At 46.5% G+C, this 21,961-nt stretch overlaps 1 protein-coding gene and 1 long non-coding RNA gene across 3 annotated transcripts; one reads left to right on the forward strand and one right to left on the reverse strand.

Moving 5' to 3' along the window:
• The first annotated feature begins 10,400 nt into the window (after positions 1-10,400).
• LOC119354079 (copper transporter 4-like) lies at positions 10,401-11,397 on the forward strand. Of its 2 annotated transcripts, none has more exons than XM_037620781.1 (2): positions 10,401-10,481; positions 10,725-11,397. In XM_037620781.1, exon 2 carries the CDS (start codon positions 10,727-10,729, stop codon positions 11,225-11,227), a length of 501 nt encoding a protein of 166 aa, XP_037476678.1. In that variant the 5' UTR covers positions 10,401-10,481; positions 10,725-10,726; the 3' UTR covers positions 11,228-11,397. The 2 variants fall into 2 exon arrangements, with proteins under 2 accessions (XP_037476678.1, XP_037476677.1); XM_037620780.1 differs by having other exon boundaries at positions 10,424-10,481; positions 10,589-11,397.
• An 803-nt stretch (positions 11,398-12,200) lies between these two features.
• Positions 12,201-15,608, reverse strand: LOC119354080. The gene is made up of 3 exons (XR_005170629.1): positions 12,808-15,608; positions 12,558-12,703; positions 12,201-12,471 (listed from the first exon to the last, which is right to left on the reverse strand). It is a non-coding gene; the product is annotated as an uncharacterized LOC119354080 (long non-coding RNA).
• Positions 15,609-21,961: the final 6,353 nt, after the last annotated feature.

Genomic DNA, 21,961 nt, shown 5'->3' on the forward strand with positions numbered 1-21,961 from the left:
GTCCAAGACGAAGTGTCGCGCCAAGTTTTTGATTAAGGAGAAATACATGAAGGTAATTACCTAGTCTTAGACCTTGTACTTAGTTTTCTTGTTTGATTCATAGGCGTAGCGCTGAAATTTCTCTTGACTAACTTAGGTGCCCCCGAGATGGTGTGCGGATAGGATGGACTGTTGGGAGGCGTTGGTGGATGAGTGGTGCTCTCCCCAATGGCTAGCCGTCCACAACAAGGCCAAGGATAAGCGTGCCCAAATGCAAGGTGTGCCACACCACCAAGGGAGCTCCAACCTGATTGAGTACGGGGATAACTGGGTATGTGGTTTGCTTCATGATTCATGCAATTTCATTCTTCATGCTAGCTTGAGCCCTTAACTAATATTTTGTTCCTCTCTTTTAGGCGCGACACAACAAGGAGGTGCCACCAGTGTTCGACCTCTATGCCATGGCCCATACCGCCCTGTACAACAAGGCCAAGGCATTCTCTGAGTCTGACCTTGATCATCCAGAGAGCTTCACCAACATCTCCTCCCACAACAAGCTCGTGAGGTATAGAGACATTGGGAAGATGAGGAAAGGGGAGGACTTCAACCCGAGCCAGAGTCCTTTTGATCTAGAGCTTGTGATGATATCTGGTGGCGGGAGGTGCCATGGCTCGGTAGCCATTGGGGATGGACTGATACATTGTCCTAGAACTCTCCCGGAGATCAAGAAGTGCCAGACAAGCTCTGATCCTGAGATAAGGCCTCGTCCACGACCAATGGAGCTCGCCATAGAGGCTAGGGCCCAGGATCTTCTGGCGGAGGCAAACAGGCAGGCGGCGAAGAGGGAGAGGGACATCTAGGAGAGGACGGCTAGGCTATTGGAGGAGGAGAGGAACCGGAACGACGCGTCCCCCCCTGGACCTATACGAGCTCCTCGTGGTAAGTTTCTCCTGCATATTAGCCAAATCATGCATGTAATGTTCGTTTCATTACTAACTAATATGACTAACTCGTGAAAATAATATGTGTAGTCTGTGTGCCAGAGCAACGGTCAGACCCCTCCGCCGATGCCCCAGATTGGTATAGCACCCACGGTGAGTTTCATTTTAATGGTCATTAGTTACTAGTATTCACATTTGAGTTACATCATGCTAATGAGACATTGCAAATGATCTTTGGTGTAGCATGCCTCCCGACAAGCATCGACCGATCCTTCTCCGTCTGGCACTGGCGCAACCCTGACCAGTCCTTCACCTCCATGATGATGGTATGTTTTCCCAAGTGTTTTGCTTAACAAATGCATACTTAGCTTAAGAAATGACCTATTTAGCTCCAAAATGACCTATACTTAGCTTATTTTTCTCGAAAATGACATAATAACCTTACTTAGCTCCAAAATGACATATTTTACCTAGGAGATAGCTATAAAATGACCTATACTTAGCATTTTTTCCTCCAAAATGACTTAATATGCTTAGTTAGCTAAAAATGGCATAACTACATAGGATAGCTCAATAATGATCTATACTTAGCTGAGCTAGTTCATTTATGACATAATTAGCTTACTTAGGTAAAAATGGCATAATAACATTGGTTTAGCTCCAAATTATCTTATAATTAGTTTATTTTTCTCCAAAATGACAAAATAACCTTACCTAGCTCCAAAATGACCGATTTTAACTAGGATAGCTCTAAAATGACCTACACTTACCATTTCATCCTCCAAAATGAATAAATATGCTTAGTTAGCTCAAAAATGGCATAACTACCGAGGTTAGCTCAAAAATGACCTATACTTAGCTTCTTTAGTTCATTTATGACATACTTAGCATACTTATGTAAAAATGGCATAATAACCTTGGTTTAGCTCCAACCTGTCATATCATTAGTTTATTTTCCTCCAAAATGACAAAATAACCTTACCTAGCTCCAAAATGACCGATTTTAACTAGGATAACTCTAAAATGACCTACACTTACCATTTTGTCCTCCAAAATGAATAAATATGCTTAGTTAGCTCAAAAATGGCATAACTACCTAGGTTAGGAAAAAATGACCTATACTTAGCTTCTTTAGTTCATTTATGACATAGTTAGCATACTTAGGTCAAAATGGCATAATAATCTTGGTTACCTCCAAAATGACATATACTTAGCTTATTTTCCTCGAAAGTTACATAATAACCTTACTAAGCTTCAAAATGACATATTTACCTAGCTTAGCTCTAAAATGACCTACACTTAGCATTTTTACCTAGCTTAGCTAAAAATGGCATAATTACCTAGGTTACCTTAGTTAGAAGAAGAAGATAAAGAAGAGGAGAAAAAGAAAGAGAAGAAAAATTCTTCTTCTACTACTTCTTCTTCTAGTCTTCTTCTTCTTTCCCAATTTGCAGATTTGCTTTAGATCACGGAAGCTTGCATTGATGGAGTCTACTCTTGTCCTTGTCCTTCCTTTTTGTTTTGATTTTGTAGGATGAACAATGTGAAACTTGCTACCTATATATGTATGTTTGGATGAAACCATTGTATGCTTGTTGTTGGATATACGTTGGCTATATATATGTTGGATATGGACTTTTGAGTTGTTATGTATATGTGTTGGATGATCATATCCATATGGCAGGGATATGTATGCTTGTTGAAAGTATTTTCAAATGTGTATATATATATATATGTATATATATATATATATATGAAATTGATTGAATTTAAGGGAAAAAAACAGGGGCAATACAGGCACTTTGCCATCTGCTGGCAGATGGCAAATAACTTTGCATTCTTTGTCGTCTGCTAGCAGACGGCTTAGAAAGCCATGTGGCAACTACCTGGGGGGCACCTAGGCTGGCCTATTTGGCCACTTTGTCATCTGCTGGCAGACGGCAAAGATGCAAAGTTCTTTGCCGTCTGCCAGCAGATGGAAAAGCACGTTGTTAACCCCTTAACGGACCTAAGCCTAACCTTGTGTCGTCCATGCCCTTTGCCGTTAGCTGGCTGGTGGTAAAGGCATTTGCATCTTTGTCGTCTACCAGCAGACGACAAAGTTCCCTTTGTCGTAGTTCGTTCAGCCGGACGTCGTGTCGTCTGCTGACTGACGGCAAAGGCCTTTGCCGTCCACCAGGCATGCCTTTGTCGTCAACCATGGCAGACGGCAAGTGCCTGATTCCTATAGTGAGTTACTATTCCTTTTGCAAATGCATTTAAGCATCACTGTAACATAAGCATCTTCCAATGCTTGGTATATCATTATTTTCAGTCTAACATTCAAGGCAAATAATACTTACTTGAGTTCAACACGTTATAGGCATACACAACCATTGTTCACAATACATAGTGGAGTTCAAATGCACAATCCACATTTTCTCACAAAAGGATGAATATCATAACTACTAGGTACATAAATATCCAGAGTTCACAATTACTAGAACCATACATTACACAACCATAATTCTAAGTTACTAGGTCATTGCACAGTCATCCTTCCCAAAAGGTCTGCAATGCCCACTAATCTCACTTCATCTTGTTCAGTTCTGTAAGATGGCCTGGATCCCCTTGATCTTCTCCTTGAGCTTCTCCTCTGCCTTCATGAGCTCAATAATCTTAATCTCTAGCATGTACTTCTCTTCATTATGCTTTTCCTTTCCCTTCAGCAGATCAGCAACCTGAAGCTTCAACTCTAGCTTCTCTTGGGTGAGCTTCTCCTCAAACTTTGTGAACTCTGCATTCTTCAACTCCAAATTCATCCTAGCCTCACTCAGCAATTCCTTCTCTTTCATATTCTTTAACTTTAAGTTCTGAATGACAGTTCCTTGAGCACTTGTCAGGTTGCACAGGAGTTCATACTTCTGATTAAGCTTCTCTGTAACTGCATCTTTATTTGCCATTTATGCCTTCATACCAGCCACCAATTCAACTCTGCATTGGTGCAGATATGTGATGTTGGACTGCAGATAACTGAAATCCACAACCCTATCCTCCTGCATATCCACAAGTTGATGCACATCTTTCACTAACTTGTCATAGTCTGCATCCAGCTTGTTATTTTCTTCTATCAAATGGTGAATAGTTAAAGCACTTTCAAGATTATCATTCAGCCTAGCAGACTTGCTCTCTTCAACCATTGACCAAAGCTTCAACAATGCATTCTCCATTGTTGGGGGCACTGCTCATCAACCCACTGAACAAACCCACGATTATGACCTTCTTGGAAAAATAACAAGGGCAAAAATTAGTACAATACAGCTACTATGAGTAGTAAGCAACAGTTAGTTCATGGCAGTAGCTAATGTTGGTACTGACCAACACTGAATTTGCACAACCATGTGCTAAGCAACAGGAGCACATTGTAAGATAACTTAATGTAATCCTACAATGGGTGATCAATATATATTTAGTAGAGTAACACTCCATTCAACTTAGCATGTGCTAAGCAACAGGAGCATATATTTAGCAGAATGACCAACTTAGAATTGACCATTAATACAATGGAATCCTACAATGTGCACTGCCATTGAACTACTTTGCCATATATCACTAACAATTGGAACATAGACATCACTGAATCAAGGTTATCAAACTAGACTACATTAGCCTAGCTAAATACACTACATTAGCCTGTAGCAACAAACTAGCTAATGAGAGTACCTACTGTTAGCAGTAAGAAACAATTACTTGTTGGGAGTAACACATCAGCTAATGGAGGGGCTAATGTGAGTACTAAGCAACACTGCATTTGGAAACAAGTATAAAGAAATAGCATATGCACACAATAGGAGCATATATTTAGCAAAATTGGACTCCACTGAACTTAATATTGAGCATTCCTACAATGACCACTACAGTAGGGCATACATGACTAACAAATTTACCATAGACATAACTGAATCACACTTAGCAAACAAGACTCTGCCACTTTCAATGAACACATCCTGTGCATAATCAATAAGGCAAGAAAAATACCAGCTCTGCACATGCTAAGAACCTTCTCCTAGTGTATGTTCCTTCAAATGCAACAAGCCTCTCTGATGGCTTCTCATGCTTGTCATAGAACGACATCAGATCTAGCTCAAGGCCCTTGATCCGGGTCCTCAAGTGAGAAAGGCACCTACCGAAGCAAAATCAAAGTTACCATCATGTGCAGAGGACGAGGACAAAGCAAATCAAACGAAATCCTCACAGCAAAGACCACCTACATAGAAAAATTCCCAAATTTTCTAAACATAACCCTAACCCTAGATCCAATGGAGTAACTGACCTGGTTGAGCCCATCGGTGGAGGTTTCGGATACATGTACGGGAGGCTTGAGTTGTCATCGCTGCTCTTGTCCTCCAAAACCATGGCCGCGGAGGCATGGTGGGGAGGCCGGCGGGGGCGGACGCAGGCGACGGCGAGGGAGAGAGCAGGAAGAAGAAGGCAGAGCAGAGAAGGGAATGAGCGGCAACTGGCTCGGGCCGCACCAGCCGTGCCTAAACGGTGCGACCCGGCCTCGTTCGAGTCAGCGAGCGGGCACACGCTCACTTGCTAGCGTGGCACTTGAGGGCGGGCCCAACCGATCAGATTCACTGTCAATACTTATAAACCAGCGTTTTAGCCTATTTTGCAACACCTCGCCCCAAAGTTGGTACTAACACATAAAAATTACTAATCTTGGTACCAATCTGCTTCCAATGCCCCAATTGTGGTACTTATGTACAATTTACTCTAGTCAAACCCCTAAATCCCCACATATCCCAAAACACCATTTGGTTCTAGTGTATTTGACATGTTTCATCCCCATATTTCCCCACAAATCCCCAAACTCTAGTGCATGTTTCTCAGTACCCAATACACTACCCCTACCTATTGGATTGGGGATAAATGGGGATTTTAAGGGATTGGGGGAAGGTTGGGGTTTCACCCAATCCCTGTGGGGATTATCCCCCCAATCCCCTCAAAAACCCTAGTACCAAACAAGGCCTAAGTTATTGTGTATTACTAGTAGAACGCCTGTACGTTGCCAATAAGATGCTATTCATGGACCTAAAATAACCGAGAACTATGTCGTCTCAACTAATACTCATTTTTTTGACAATTCGTTAACATGCATCATACTATCAAACAGAACAATATGTTATTGAAAAATAAAAATATGTTATTGAAATGAACTAGTAGTTAAATGGTTAGGATAATGGTGGTACCCATCCATGTGTGAGTGCATGAGTGTGTTGGTGGTGTGCGGACACTATTATCTGTATCTATTTGAACTTTTATCAAGGCATAGAACAATTTCATATCAAGAGTACTATTGTGCCATCAAGTGTGATCAACACTACTACTGTTGATTTCACTTCTACTCGTTGAGAGCTTGCTTTAGTGTCTGCAAACTGCTTTAGTATTTATCTTGAGATGAAATTGTGGTTACTTCTTTCCTTTACTCACTAGTTGCAAGCTTGCTTTAGTGTTTATCTTCCTAGCTTGTTGTTAGTTGAGAGCTTGGCATATTGGTTGTTCATCTACCTGCATATCTAAGTAAACTATATTCTTGTTGTATCCTCTAAAATTGAAAAAAGATTAAAAATTGTTACTCGCCTTTTCACCCCTCCCCTCTACTCGACCATACTGATCCTTTCAGCGGTGCTGTCATAGGTTGGGTTGGCGGTGGGCTGGGCTAGTCAGAGCTCCATGGAACCAGGCGGCTCGACCAAGAGTAGGTGGTGGCGGCAGCCTGAGAGGAAGGGAGGCGACGACGATGACGCGGCCTGGCAGCGCTTGGCGACTACACTGCGAGGCAGGCCTACCAGTGTCCGACTAGCGTGCGGGCGCACTATGGCACAACGATGGGTACGATTTTGGCCGATCAAACCTATTTAGTTAGTGCCTTTAGTACCTACATGATGGGAATTGTCTCTATCCCGGCCATGTGGTACCTGACAATGGAACCCAACTGTCAAATTTTGTGTCAAATGACTATAATTGATCGATCAATGCTTTTTGCAAATTGTAAACACAATTGTGATGGATTTTTTCAAAAAGGAAAAAAGGGTAATATGGTGGTTTTTTTATTTAGGGTCCACAAATGGGTGGGTTTTTGCAATTTACTCGCTATAGCACCATACCTATGAACCCTAATAAATTTATTGGAAGAGCTCTATCAGGGAAGTTTTTTGTTGCTCTGCTGGAGGTGCTCTGATGTCCCGTAGATGTGAACTTTGTTCCTTGCCTATGAAACCAAAAATTTAAGAGAAATACACTACATATTTGATGTGCCTGACAGCCCATCAAGATTATTACCCTTTCGTTTTACATGAGGCCCATAGATAGGAGGGAATGCTGCTAGGAGTTGCATCTAAGCAAGCTTATCCGAAGGTAGTTGTCTGGTTCACTAGAATCTTAGAAGTATAGGAGTATAGAGACCAATGAACTTTATGAACTGGACTTGTGTGGTCTAGACGAAGAGAATAAGAGTTGCAACCTAACGCTCCTTAACACTTTGCACTAATGAAGCACAACTTGACTTATCAAACAAGTACTTCTACAATCTGGCATCAAGTAGGGCACAACTTGTCTAATTGACAGGTGATGCTAGAATGGATGCCTGTTTCAGTTCATGCAAATCTACTTGGCTTGGCCCAAAGTGCGAAAATATCGGTGGACATAATAGTCTAAGGACCACAACAAATGTCGTTTGTCCGCGAGTGAACACCATGTTCCCTTTTTAACGTTCGCTATAGCGATTGTTCACGTGAACCCTCGGCTGACTTATGAAGCACCAAGGAAAAAATGAGGTGGCCCACTTACCTCATTATTTTTAAAATGCTATAAAAATACAAAAAACAACGCATAAAAGGCAGACAAACAAAAATTTACAATTGCCATGCTAAAACTTTATAAAACTTCCATCCTCTAATTTAAAATTTAACCATGGTATATTTGAAAGCAAAATATGGCATGGTATCTACAAAAACTAAAATTGCCATGCTCTAACGTGCAAAAAAACATAATTGATTCGATGGCAACTTCAATAGGAAAAATGTTTTATCTAGATAAGTCCAATAATATTATCATGGTCCAAAGATGATGAAAAATTGTATAAGGCACGGAAAATTGTGAAGAGTCTAATTAGCAAAATTATCATGGTGTAAAGTTCTAAATAATTGCCATTGTCTAATTAATAAATTTTCCGAGGTCTAATTAATAAAATTATCATGATGTAAATAATAAATTACCATTGTATAATTAATTAAATTAACATGGTGTAAATGAGAAAAATTGCCATGGTCTAACTGAAATAATTGCCATTGTCTAATTAATATATTTTCCAAGGTCTAATTAATAAAATTATCATGATGTAAATAACAAATTACGATTGCATAATTAATTAAATTGACAAGGTGTAAATGAGAAAAATTGCCATGGTCTAACTGAAAAAATTGGCACGGTCTAAATAGAATGAAATTGCCACGCAATCTACAAAAATTGCCCATGGTCTAAATAATTAAAATTATCATGGACTAATTTAAAAAATGCCCAACATCTAAATCATGAATTGGCATGCTACCTATAATAAAAATGCACAAAGAAAATGTTGTAAATTTCTCCTCTAAAAACATGAAAACTTTGAGATTTTTTAATGGGCACATGCCAAAAAATTAAAAAATGCATATGAAAAGTTTTGAAAATTGTTCTCCAAAAAATATGGCAGCTTTTTGGATTGTGTCGTGGGCACATGACAAAAATTAGGAATTCTGGATCTTTCAAAACATGGAAAACTTTTGAAAAAAAATTCAACTGAAAATTTCAAAATGAAAATCAGATTCAAAACATCTTAGCCCGCCCCTCCTTCATTCAGGAGGTCACCGGATTGAGCCACCACTCACGCGCCTTTGCCATAATTTTTGTGTGGGGAGAATAAAGGAGGGGATGTTCGACAAGAAGCTGGTTATAGCGATCGATTCTGAGAACCGACGTAACAGCAGCCTTGCGTTGTGATTCGTGCCAGGATATCAAACGACAACCAACACAATTGCTGAGAGAATGTTATCATTTCCATAGTCTAAAGTATAATATTTGAATACACATGGTTCAAAATACAACTAGTGATAAAATACCATGTCCAAAAATTTCCACGATAATCCTCTATAACACTAAGCTCTCTAGTTTTAAAGAGCCCACATTCAATTGATATCTCCAATTATAATTGGGTCATCCGACTTTGACCGGATCAACAATTTCTTCAAGCTCTCTCATTCAAATATTTTATACTATACACTATGCTTCCTAATTTTTAAGGCTCACAATTAATTTTCTATAATCCTAATCTCCCTAGTTTTAAAGAGTCCACATTCAATTGAGGTCTCCAATTATAATTGGGTCATCCGATTTTGACCGGCTCAACAATTTCTTCAAGCTCTCTCATTCAATTATTTTATAATATACACTATGCTTCCTGATTTTTAACGCTCACATTTAATTGATGTATTCAATTTAAAATCATGACATCCGATTTTGACCGGGTCAACAATTTCTCGAGCTCTCCCATTCAATTTTTTTAATTCACTATGTTCTCTAATTTTGAAACTCTTTCATTCAATTGAGATATTTAATTTTGCATTTGGTTTACGATTTTGACCGGGCCAACGATTTTTCAAATCAACGGGCGACAACCAGCCTATAAAAACATATCAATCCCGCGCACCCTCCCAGCACCTAGAAAAAAGAAGCGTCGCCATGTGATATTGTAGCACCAATATGTTATATGCAACTACCGGTCCAAAAATTTCTTCACATAAATATAGGTTGGTTAGCGGATAACATAGAATCACATCACGAAAGGTGCACCAAATCAATGCATTATAAAAGAAACATGTTCTATTACTTCCCCGCCCACCAAACTAAATATTCAACCAATTCCAAAATATAAGGGGTATTAGTTTTTCAGAAAGTCAAATTTCTTTAACTTTGGTCAAGTTCAGAGCAAAACTATCAACATCCATAATATTAAACAAAATGACTATGAAAATTCATTTCATGATGAATTTAAAAATATTGATTCGATATTATGGATTTTGATAAATTTATCTATAAATTTGATCAAACTTAGAAGGTTTGTCTTTTTAGAAAAGTAATACACCTTATATTTTGAAATATAGTGTTTTTTTAAGAAATCCAACAACGCCAACGGCGCGGCAAAACGCGCGCAACCCTTTTAGTAGTAATACCATGTCTGAAAAGTAGCTTTTAGTGCCAATTGAAATCTAGCGCTCAAACTTGGAAATCCATCCTAATAATTGTTTTTTAGTTGGAACTCTTTTTTTTTATGGAAAGTTGGAACTATTGAAATACATGGCACCAGTTCGATAATACTCGTAGTCCTTTTGTTTTTTGCGAGAAGATAAGACTCACAGTCCGTAGGTCAATATAAAGGCTGGTTATAGGAAGAATCGGAGCAGCAGCCTTGTTTGGAAGAGACAGCTACACCGGCAGCAACCAGGAAGACATCCTCTATCTGCTATCCCAAAGCTCACGGTATCTAATGCCCCTATCGCTATTATCTCTTCCTTGTTCTTGTTCCTATTTTCTTTCTTGTTAGATAGATATGTATGCCTTTATTATGTCTTTCCATTCTCTGGTAGAATTCCTCGCTTTCCAATAGACAAGAGTCACTGGGCGAGTTCTTTTTAATTATACTGCCCACCAACTCGTCGACCCGACATTTCTGCTCAACTCACCGGAAAATGGCCATGCCGATGCCGCCACCGCCGCCCGCAGGCATGCCTCCGATGGGGCCGATGGGTCCGATGGGGCCGATGGGGCCGATGGGACCGATGGGTCCGCCGCCGGCAGCCGACATGGCTGGGATGGGGACGATGCCAGTGATGCACGCGGCCTTCTTCTGGGGGCACCGAGCGCAGGTACTCTTCCGCGACTGGCCCGGAGACCGTGCCGGCGCAGGTATGTACGTCCTCTGCCTCTTCATCGTCCTCACGCTCGCCGCGCTCGTGGAGGCCCTCTCCGCGGCGTCGAGGGGGGTCTCCAGCCGCCGGCCGGCCGTGGTGCTGGCGCTCACGGGGCTCCACGCGGTGAAGATGGCGCTGGCCTACCTGGTGATGCTGGCTGTCATGTCGTTCAACGTCGGCGTCCTCCTCGCTGCCGTCGCCGGACACGCGATCGGGTTCCTCCTCGCGCGGAGCGCCGTGTTCCGCCAAGCGACTCCGGGTGACGCGCCACAGAACGGTGCTCTCGTTCCCTCGGAGGCTGAGCCCAAACCTTAAGCTGACATGATTAGATGCTGGAAATTGTTTTATTAAGACCCGGATGGATACTGAATATGGGAAGTATATGTACGGAGTACATTCTAGAAAATAGATTATTCTAGTACTCCTCCTCCTTGGTTCGACATAACTTTATAAAAAACACAACCTGACGGAATTCTCAAATTTAATTTTTCAAACGAATTAGACCCCACATGGAGGTCTCTCCCTCATGATTGACAAGGATGAGGGTGAAGGGGCAACGCACACACATGATTTCGAAAAGTCCGGTGTTCTGATCCGCCTCCCGGAACAAGAGGCAGAGAGCTTCTGGAGATGCACCGACAACCGCGAGATCAATATATATGTTTGAACTATGTTTAAAATTTGTATTATTAAGTGCAAACAATTTGTATTCGTGTGCACAAAACTATGTTTGGCCAAAATGATCGACGCAAATGTCTTGAAAATAGGAGCTGTGGTTGCAAATAACAAGATTTGATGCCCGTTGTCCGCGGGCGCGTCTGCAGATATTATGTCTCGGATTAGCTACCTATGGTTGTAGATGCTTTTCTGTTTCTAATTGGGCACCAGATTCTATTCTTGATAAGCAGGCACCAGGTCGTACAATATGTTGAATATTGCTCCAGTGCGAGTTACATCTATAGTTGCACACTGTATCATAGTTTTGTGGAGTTCCTATGCTTCTGTAGATGGATTTTGTCGCTGCTTTTCAGAATTCATCAAATTTTCCACATGACGTATAATATAATAAGCACTGTTACAAATTCGCTGATTTAACACGGTTGACAGCTAGAGCACAAGGCCAAAAGAAACTCTTTTACCGGAGTTGGAGAACAATAAATGTAGGCACAAGGCCAGAAAGAGGAGGGGCACTCAGCTACTTCTACAGCTAACTACAACTCCCGTCAGTTTAACCAGACTGACTCAAATTCACGGTATAATCATCAGAAGGCAAAAATAAGTGACATCCTGTTTAGATATCGCACGAGCTGCTCCAATTTGCATGTCTATGTTCTTCATGCAGACACTTCATAACATGCCAACAATGCCATATAGATATATAACAAAAGGATAGATGATGAGTTAAATATCCTGCTGCAGTTCTTCACATTCATGTGTCATCCCGGATGCCGCGCCACCTACACAAGCGCCTCGTCCAACTCAGAGTCACCGTGCTGCCTCAAGGCGATGTGAAGAACCAACTGGATAACAGCGCAGGAGAATCCTACCAAGCTTGGGTACTGCATTGAGGCCGATGAGATGTGGAGAACTACAGTTAGACAGTTGGTCATGGTTTGGAACAGGAAACACACTACTTCATACTTACAAAGATGAAATTGTCGCATTTTTCAGCCATGTAGGCGTATCCAGCCCAGAGCGTTGTGTTCGCCAGAGCGTTGTGTTCGCCAAAGACAACACCACTTGAAGCAATGGTGGCATCGAGTCCATGCTCTTCTGCCGACGCACAGTCCCCTAGAGCAAAACATTAGCATGTATAGCAATGTGACAACATTCGCATGCAGAGGAAGTAATTTGTGACAAAAGAGGGGAATTCAAGATGGTATTGGTGTACGTACCAAGTTGAACAGAGGGGAAACCGATACCAAACTGCCACACAGGGCGCAGGCCCAGCTGAAGAATAACTTGTATTTTGCCATATCTGCTAGAAAAACAATAAGGATTCCGAACCACGCATAAATGAATCCCCACGGACGTTGATCTTCCTCACAGAAGTACAGGAATGTGTAAATGTAATAGATCTCCCATGCAGCCCCGAACACATTGATCACAATTATGAGACTGCTACCCATTGGTGAGATGCCGTAGCAAAGCCAAAGGGCGCAGTTGACTAGAGCGGTCAGGTAAGGAAACACAGAGCGCTCTCCAACGTGCTCATTTCTCTTCAAGTCCGCCATAGTCGTGAACACACGTCAAATTAAATCTGTGTGTATGCTTGTATTGCACTGAAGACAAAATCACTCAAATTCAACAACATAAGCCCTGGCATATTCACAACAACTAACTAGGGCAACGGAACAATGTAGATAGCAGTTAAGGATTAAGATCTTTCAGAAAAAGTGAAAAACAGTTCAACTTTGAAAAGCTCAAGTACATTGGAGTGAAAATTGCACAGTACTGTCAAAAAATCACATACAGAGAGAGAGAGAGACAGAGAAGATGCGACTAGAGAGACGATCTCCCACACCCGCATCTCTTTCAGCCAGAATCCCTTTCCTTGGTAAATCCGTTAGCAGGATGTCACGACCCAAACACATACATGGGATGAGCAATCAGATCAGTGCCGATTTCGGATACAAGAGAAGGGATTTGAGGTGAGAATCAGCAACAAGGGTGAGATACAGGTAGGGGAAGGTGAGAAACAGAAGCAAGAGGATGAGAGGCTTCAAGACGTTTCAATCTGTACTGCTTCTTTTATAATGCTCAACGGCTGCTCCAAGCCCATGTCATGACTTGGCCCACTGGCTTCTATGTGACCAAGGTCAAATGCAAGTGCAGGTCAGAACCTAATCCATTCAATAGCAAGAGCAATAAGATGCAATGTCTAGGTTTGGCGGATCTTGACAGAGCAATATGGAGGCAGAAGTCGCGTTTCCTTCGGCTAAAGGAGGGAGATAGAAACACAAAAATTCTCCGTATGAAGGCAACAACGCGATCTAGAAAGAATATGATTCAGTCCCTGCAGGTTGGGGATGTCACGGTGGTGGACCAGCAGCAGAAGGAGGATATTTTTGGGACCATTTTAATAGCATTCTCTGTGCTTACCAACCTCCAACCGCTGGACTCAATCTTGCCCAGCTTGGAATGGAATTCTGCGATCACTCTGATCTAGAAAGGGACTTCACAGAAGAGGAGGTGAAGAAGGCAGTCTTTGATATCCACCCAGAGAAAACATCGGGTCCGGATGGTTTTACGGGACTGTTCTTTAGGCACTGTTGGACTACTGTCAAGAACGAGGTTATGTTGACAATGCAAAAGCTCCAGACGCTCAATTCCCATTCGTTGCATCTTCTGAACACTGCTACCCTAGTTCTCCTGCCAAAACACTCACGGGTAGCGCAACCAAACGAGTTCAGGCTGATAAGCATGATCCATTTTTTTGCAAAGCTTGTCGCAAAGATTCTAGACATGAGCCCACAAGACTGCAACCAAAGATGCACACTCTTATTGCCCCATGCCAAAATGCTTTTATCAGAGGTCAATCCATGACAACTTCATGTACGTGCAGGCAATGACAATATCCCTGAGGCAGCATAAGACACCTTCTTTGTTGATCAAGCTGGACATCTCAAAAGCATTTGACACTGTTGCGTGGGATTTTTTATTTTTTTTGAGGCTTTGGCGAGAAGTGGAGGTGCTGGATATTTATGTTCCTTTCCACGGCCTCAACAAGGGCATTGGTTAATTAGAATTGGCAGAGAAAATTGATCATCGCAGAGGGCTGAGGCAGGGGGACCCCCTCTTCCCCTTGTAATTAGAATTGCCTTGCAGGATGCTTGACAAGGCGAGCAAGGCTGGCATTTTATCTCCCCTGGGAAGCATACCCATTCGATATAGGACATCTCTCTATGCTGACGATGTTATCGTTTTCATATGCCCGTTGGGAAATGAGGCGACCGCAGTAGCTGAGATCCTATCGCTGTTCGGAAATGCAACTGGATTTCGCACCAACTTTCAGAAGAGCAGCATCAGCTCTAAAAGGCAATTAATTCTCCAAACCCCTTTCTTTATCATCATCATCCGTGAATACTTTTTTAGCGAGACCAACGCCCCTGAGCGCCGGCCGGCCGCCCCGGCCCCGGCGGCCACCACTCTGGTGCCAGCGTCCACCCTCCCGCCGTCCCTCATAGCATCACAGGTTTCTCTCTCGGGGTCCTCCTCGTCCTCCTCGCGGGGTCGCCGCCGCCTCCTCCCCGGCCGCCTCTTCGTTCCATGGTTCTGGTGCCTTATGTGCTTGGCACAGCCTTCGGACCCATCGTCCAGCCCGGTCCTGGTGGGTGCCCCCCACCACCTTGCCCGTCGGCTTGGCAGACAAGGGCCTCTCGCCGCCCGCGGAGCCCTGCGGCTCGCCCTCCCCATACTGGCGCGCGCCGCCGGACCTCTCCGACCCTCCCCACCACGCGCCCGCCGAGACCTGCATCCCAGCCTGCCTCCATGGCTGCTGCTACAATCGCGGGGATGACAGGCACATCTCGCGGTACTGCCAGAATGAGACATTGTGCGTTCGTTGTGGTGGCGAGGGCACATCGCCCGTGGATGCACTAGGTGGCGGAGCGACTCGCCGCTGGAGGGCCACGCTCGCCCACCTCCTGCCCTGCGCCGGGGTGGCGCCCTCCCGCCTCGGGCCCAAGTTGAGGACTTCCCGCCCCTCATGCCGTCGGCCCCTCCCCGGTTCCCCGTTTCTGCCTCGCGCTCCGGTTCGTCGCTCCCTCCCCCGCCGTGCAGCCCCCTCCCCCCGACGCGGTTAGGGTGCTAAGCCCGTGGAGCCCGACAGCGCGCTCTGAGTCTGTGGCCAGTGTGGGGGGCCCAGACTTCTCCGTCCCGTTTGCACGGCCGGCTGTGGCGCCGTGCCGCCTCGCCCCGGAGGTGCTTGTGGATGCAGACGACTGCTGCTTCCTGGAGTCTTCGGATGAGCTTCGACGGATGGAGAGCGACCTGGCGCGCGCAGTGGTGGTCACCGTCACTAGTACGCGGCCTGCGGTGGATTTGGCGGCGGCGGCGGAGGCCCTGCGAGGCCTCGGTTTTGTGGAGCAGGTCGGGAGCGCACGGCGAGTCGTTACGACATGTCTGGGTTCCACGTATGGCTGCGTACGCTGGACCCGGCGAGGATTCCGGCCAACCGCTGGCTGTACATTGAGGAGCCACGGTTGGGTCATGGTGGACGCGCTTCGGATGCGCCAACGGCTCTGTGGTACCCAATATCGATCACGGTGCTCGCGCCGACGGTGAGGATTGACCCCGCCGCTGATGGCGCCCCCACCCCCCTCTCCGCCGTCTGAGGAGGACGACCCGCACAGTGGAAGCCTTGATCGTGGCGGGGTTCGTCAGCACGCTGCTCGGCGGGTGAGCCACGGTGGCTCCGTCGCCTCCTTCGCCGGGTCAGCGCCGCCGGCGGAAGGCCTGTTGTAGTCGAAGCCGATGGACGATCAGCCACCTGCGCCCCTAGAGATGGGCCCTCCTTCCAGCTGCTTTGCTGCCGTCATCTCTCTGGCTGACGTGGGCGATACGGCTGTTGGGCAAAGTGGAGCTGCCTGACCGGTCCCTCCCTCGAGTCTTATGCAGAGCAGGCATTGGGCGCGCGGGAGAGTTCTGTGTCCTGTGGTGGGCTAGCAAGTAGTCGCGTTGCGTGGACCGCGGTGGATTCGGTTGGTGGATCCCCAGGGTCGGTAACGCTACAACGTTGGGGCATGGATGGCCACCGATTGGTGAGGAATCAGCCGGGCGGCGAAGGTACAGGTGATGGCTTGAATTTGATGCGGGTGGGCTCCGTCGTTCTGACACTGCCTGATGGGGCGGATGCACAGCCTTACCCGGCTCCAGTTGGCAGCTTACACCTCCTGCCACCCAGCCAGGACCAAATCATGCCATTGGTGGGCGCGGATAGGGAGATGGACCATGTGGATCTGGAGGCGAGTGGGGCCGGCATCGGGTCTGGTGAGCTGCTGTCTCCGATGGGCCGTGTGCAGGGGGCATGATTATGATTAGTCTCTCGGGCCATGACGAGGGTGGCACCTGCCCCGCACGCACTGCACCCCAGCCAGGCACGCCATGCAACTCCTGTAGCCCGCTGGACGTACTACATAGAGAGCTCTCCACGGCCCTTTCTCCGATTCTGTCAAGGCTGCCAAGCAGAGAACCACCGGTGGCGACAAGGCGACCACGCAAGAGGAGGGAGCCAACATCTAACCCCCGCAGAAGTGTGCGACTGGCGAGGGGCGTGGGACGAGGCTCGCAGGCCACGAAGCAACAGGGAGTTCTGATCCGCAAGCTATGCATAGCTAATGAAGGGGATGTCATCTCTGACGAGGCCCTCCAGGCGTACATCCAGCTGTTCAACCAGCCACTGACGGACAACCACATCAGGGCTATCCTAGCGTTGTTCGGTTGGGAACCTTCGGTTCTGCCTCTGTTCGAGCACGGAGATGTTGTGGTGAGCGGGCACTAGTGCCTTGCGGTGGACGCACCGGTAGGCTGCAAAAATGAGTGCTCTTCCCCTAAAAACACTAGTGTGGAATGTCCGGGGCCTGAACAGCCCAGCCCATAGATCGGCCATCGCCCAAGTGGTCATGGCGGCCAATCTACGTGTGGTGTGTTTACAGGAAACTAAGCCGGAGACTGTAACGGTGGACATCGTCAACCATTGTCTTGGTAATAAATTTGAGCATTTCTTTTACTTGCCGGCGGTTGGCACGAGAGGCGGGATCCTTCTTGCATGGGATGCCTCGGCCGTGGCACTCTCCCACCCTCACTACACGAACAACACCCTCACGGCCCTTGTTAAGCCCCTCAATGGAGCGGAATGGTGGATCACAGGGGTATATGGACCGCAGGCAAATAGTCAGAAGATTGACTTTATGCAGGAGCTGGTTGACGTCCGAGAGCAGCAGGCGGGCCCTTGGTTAATAGCTGGTGACTTCAACTTGCTAGTGAACCCGGAGGACAAAAGAAACGACAAAATCAACAGGATGATGATGGCTCGGTTCCGAGCCAAACTGAACCTCTTGAAGCTGAAGGAATTGTACCATAATGGTCGTAGATACACTTGGTCAAATGAGAGAGCGGCGGCTACCCTGGAGAAGATCGATCATGCATTCTGCACAAGTTCCTGGGAGGATTTACACCCAACTAGCTATCTCATGGCTTTGGGTTCAGCAGTCTCGGATCACTGTCCAATGCTCCTTGACCTCAACGCGGATTTGCTCATGGATAGACGGTTCAAGTTCGAGGCATTCTGGACTAAAGTGGATGGATTTCTGGATGTGGTCAGCAAGGCGTGGGAGCCCGTACCCGCAGCTGGAAACCCATACGTGATTCTGGACTCGAAGCTTCGAGCTATGGCCAAACCACTAAATAAGTGGAGTGACAGGAGAATTGGCAATATCAAGCTACAAATAGCCATTGCAATGGAAGTGATCCTTCGGTTGGACAAGGCAATGGATAGTAGGCCTCTCTCCCAGCCTGAACATGCGCTACGGAAGCTGCTGAAGAAGAAGTTGCTTGGCCTATGCTCACTAGAGAGAACATTTGCGCGTCAAAGATCTCGCCTGCCCTTCCTCCGTGAGGGAGATGCGAACACTGGCTTCTTCCACAGCCACGCACGGCACCGGCAAAGGAGGAATATGATCACCTCCTTGACACACGGGTCAAGAATAGCTATGGGCCAGAATGAGCTTTCTGCCACGAAGAGATATGTCGCACCTCAAATGCCTTTCTTGGAGGATGAAGTAAGGAAAGTGGTCAAAGCCATGTCGCTGGACAAGGCGCCGGGCCCGGACGGCTTCACTGGGGGATTCTATGTTGTATGTTGGCATATCATCAAGAACGATATCATGCGGGCGCTCGAGCTTTTCCACAGGGGCGACATGCGCGGACTGCCATCGATCAACAAGGCCATCATCTCCCTGCTCCCGAAGGTTGATGGTGCAGTTCAACTCAAAGATTTTCGGCCGATGAGCCTCATGCATGGCGCGATCAAGATCTTCGACAAAGTCTTGGCAACTAGAGTGGCCGTTGAGTTGCCGAACCTGGTGGGACATCATCATAGCGCCTTCAACAAAGGGCGATCGATATACGACAATTTTATGTTGGTACAATGCACGGCTCGCCGACTACACGCTTTGCGCGAGGCCACTGTTATGCTCAAGCTCGACATCACAAAAGCTTTTGACACACAGTAAACTGGGCCTTCCTAGTGGAAACCCTACGCGCGATGGGGTTTGGCACAAGATAGATCGATTGGGTTTGCGGATTATTGGGGAGCTCCTCCACGAGGATTTTGGTGAATGGATTGCCGGGACGGCCCATCTACAACTGTTGTGGACTACGCCAGGAAGGCCCACCATCTCCGATGCTATTCATACTAGTCATGGAGCCCCTGCACGGAATGGTGGAATTGGCTTCATCTAGGGGTATTTTGGCGCCGCTTGCGGGGACCGGCCTCAGGCGGCGCATCTCTATGTTTGCGGATGACATCATGTTGTTTATCAAACCTAACAAGCTAGATCTCCAAGCATCCTCCTTATAATCTTGGATCTCTTCGGTCACGCATCAGGGCTAAGGGTCAATCTCTCCAAGAGTGAAGCACTGCCAATTTGGTGCGATGAGCAAACCATGCTGAGGGTGGAAGCCACGCTAGGATGTCCGATCGGATCATATCCGTGCAAGTACCTTGGCCTACCCTCACAATTCGGAAGCAAACGGCAGCCCAACTTATGGGCATCGTAGACTGCCTTGCGAGTCTACCAAAGTGGAGAGTAGCAAACATGCCTAAAAGTGGTCGTCTACTGCTTGTCAAATCCGTCCTCTGCGCTATTCCGATGCACGCGATGATGGCCCTCGACATCCCGCAGAAAGTGATCTCGGCCATGACCAAAATCTGCAGGGGCTTTTTGTGGTGCGCTAAGAACAAAGCTAGTGGAGGCCACTACATGGTCGCTTAGGACGCACTATGCACGCCAAAGTGGGCAGGTGGATTGGGTATTCCGAACCAAAATTGGCTAAACATTGCTATGCAAGCGCGATGGCCATGGCTGCAGCAAACGGATGCCTCCAGGCCATGGGCAGAATTTCAAATCCAAGTCCCGGAGCAAGCGAGGGCACTCTGCGCAGCGGCTATGTGCTCCACCGTTGGCAACGGAATGCGCACCCTATCCTAAGAGGACCGGTGGCTTGGTGGGTTCCGGCTGCAGGAGATTGCACCGCACGTCTACGCATCAGTGAGCCGAGCGGCTAGGTGCTCTAGGACGGTCCACCAGGCCCTGTCAACCACAGACTGGGCTCGGGATGTCGGCCCGGAGCTTTCTCCGGATGCGCTGCAGGAATACTTTCAGCTATGGGCGCAAGTTACTCACGTCAATCTGATTCCGGATGCCACAAACAAGATTAGTTGAGTCTGGGAGCCGGATGGAAGATACTCTTGTAGATCCGCCTACCAAGCTAGATTTTGGGGCCGGGAAGTGTCTCCGGCTGCCGTCTTCACGTGGTCATCCAGGGCTCCGCTCCGTTGTCGGTTCTTCACTTGGCTTGCAGTACGGAGTAGATGTTGGACGGCGGACCGGCTGGCCCGTCATGGCCTTGATCACCACGACGCTTGCCCCTTCTGCGCCCAGCATGAGACCATTGGGCATATTCTCTTAAGTTGCGTCATGGCAAGAAAGGTGTGGACTATTGTCTGTACGGCTTTGAACAGGCCGGGATGGGTGCCGACAGGCGGAACAAACCTGGTGGATTGGTGTGCGGAGAAGAACGGCGCAAACAGGAGCATGAAGGAGATGCGAACGATCATCCTCCTTGTTATGTGGGAATTATGGAAACACCGGAATGCCATCGTCTTTGACGGTGCTACCCCGTCCCTATGAGTTTCGTTACAAACCATCGAAAGGAGGGCCGGGCATGGAAGGAAGGGGGACTTTTGAAGGGAGATGTGGAAGCTCTCTTTAGGGTTGTGGCTAGGTGGGAGAGCATGAGAGAGTAGTATAGGTAATTTTGTGGTGGAGTTGGGCTTTATCGTAATATTGTGTAACACCCAACGTGGAGGGGCTCTTCCCCGTTCCTTTTTTAATATATAGTACGCACACTCGTGCGTATTCGAGAGAAAAAGAAGAAGAGCGGCATCATTCCATTGCTTGTGAGGGTCTGAACCTTAATTCCATTCACACTGTCCTGGGATGCACCATCTCTCAGTCCCCATGTGCTTACCTGGGAATGCCCCTGTCTGACAGAAGATTGAAAAGAAGTGACTTCCAAAGGTTTACCGATAAAATTGCAAAATTGATCACAATGGCTGGAAGGTTGGCGTTGATGAAGAATGTGCTATCTGCAATGCCCACCTACCAAATGATGTCCATCCTTCATCCTAAATGGCTTGATAAAATGATTGATAAAATAAAAAGGGCATTCTTATGGGCGGCCTCGGACGAAGTTTCAGGAGGTAAATGTTTGGTCAAATGGACTTTGGTTTGTGGACCTCTTGAGCTGGGAAGCCTTGGAATACCAGATATGCAGCTGCAAAGCAGAGCTTTGAGAATGAGGCTTTGGAAGAATGTGCACAACACTGACAAACCATGGCACGGGCTTCCCCTCCCGATTGATAAGGTCATAGAAGAGTTGTTCCGAGCCTGCACAAAGATTCAAATTGGTGATGGAAGAGGCACATTCTTTTGGCACGCCCACTGGATGGATGAAATGGCGCCAAAACTATTGTTTCCCAACCTGTTTCAACACAGCTGGCAAAGAAATTTGCGCGTCCCGCAATGCCTCCAGGATAGCAGGTGGATATCCTTGATCAAACCGCTCCCCCAGCTTGCAAACTCTGCGCGAATACATTGACTTGTGGCATAGAACTCGGGTGATTCTCCTCTCCAACCAACCTGGTGAAGCGATCTGGAAATGGATTGCTGATGAATGGTACTGCGCAAGCTCTGAATACCAATTCCAACAGCAGCCTTCCCATTCTTCGAACTACATCAGTCTCATCTGGAGCATCAAGATCCC

Source organism: Triticum dicoccoides, chromosome 2A (genome assembly GCF_002162155.2).
Source record: "Triticum dicoccoides isolate Atlit2015 ecotype Zavitan chromosome 2A, WEW_v2.0, whole genome shotgun sequence".
Taxonomy (NCBI): Eukaryota; Viridiplantae; Streptophyta; class Magnoliopsida; order Poales; family Poaceae; genus Triticum; species Triticum dicoccoides.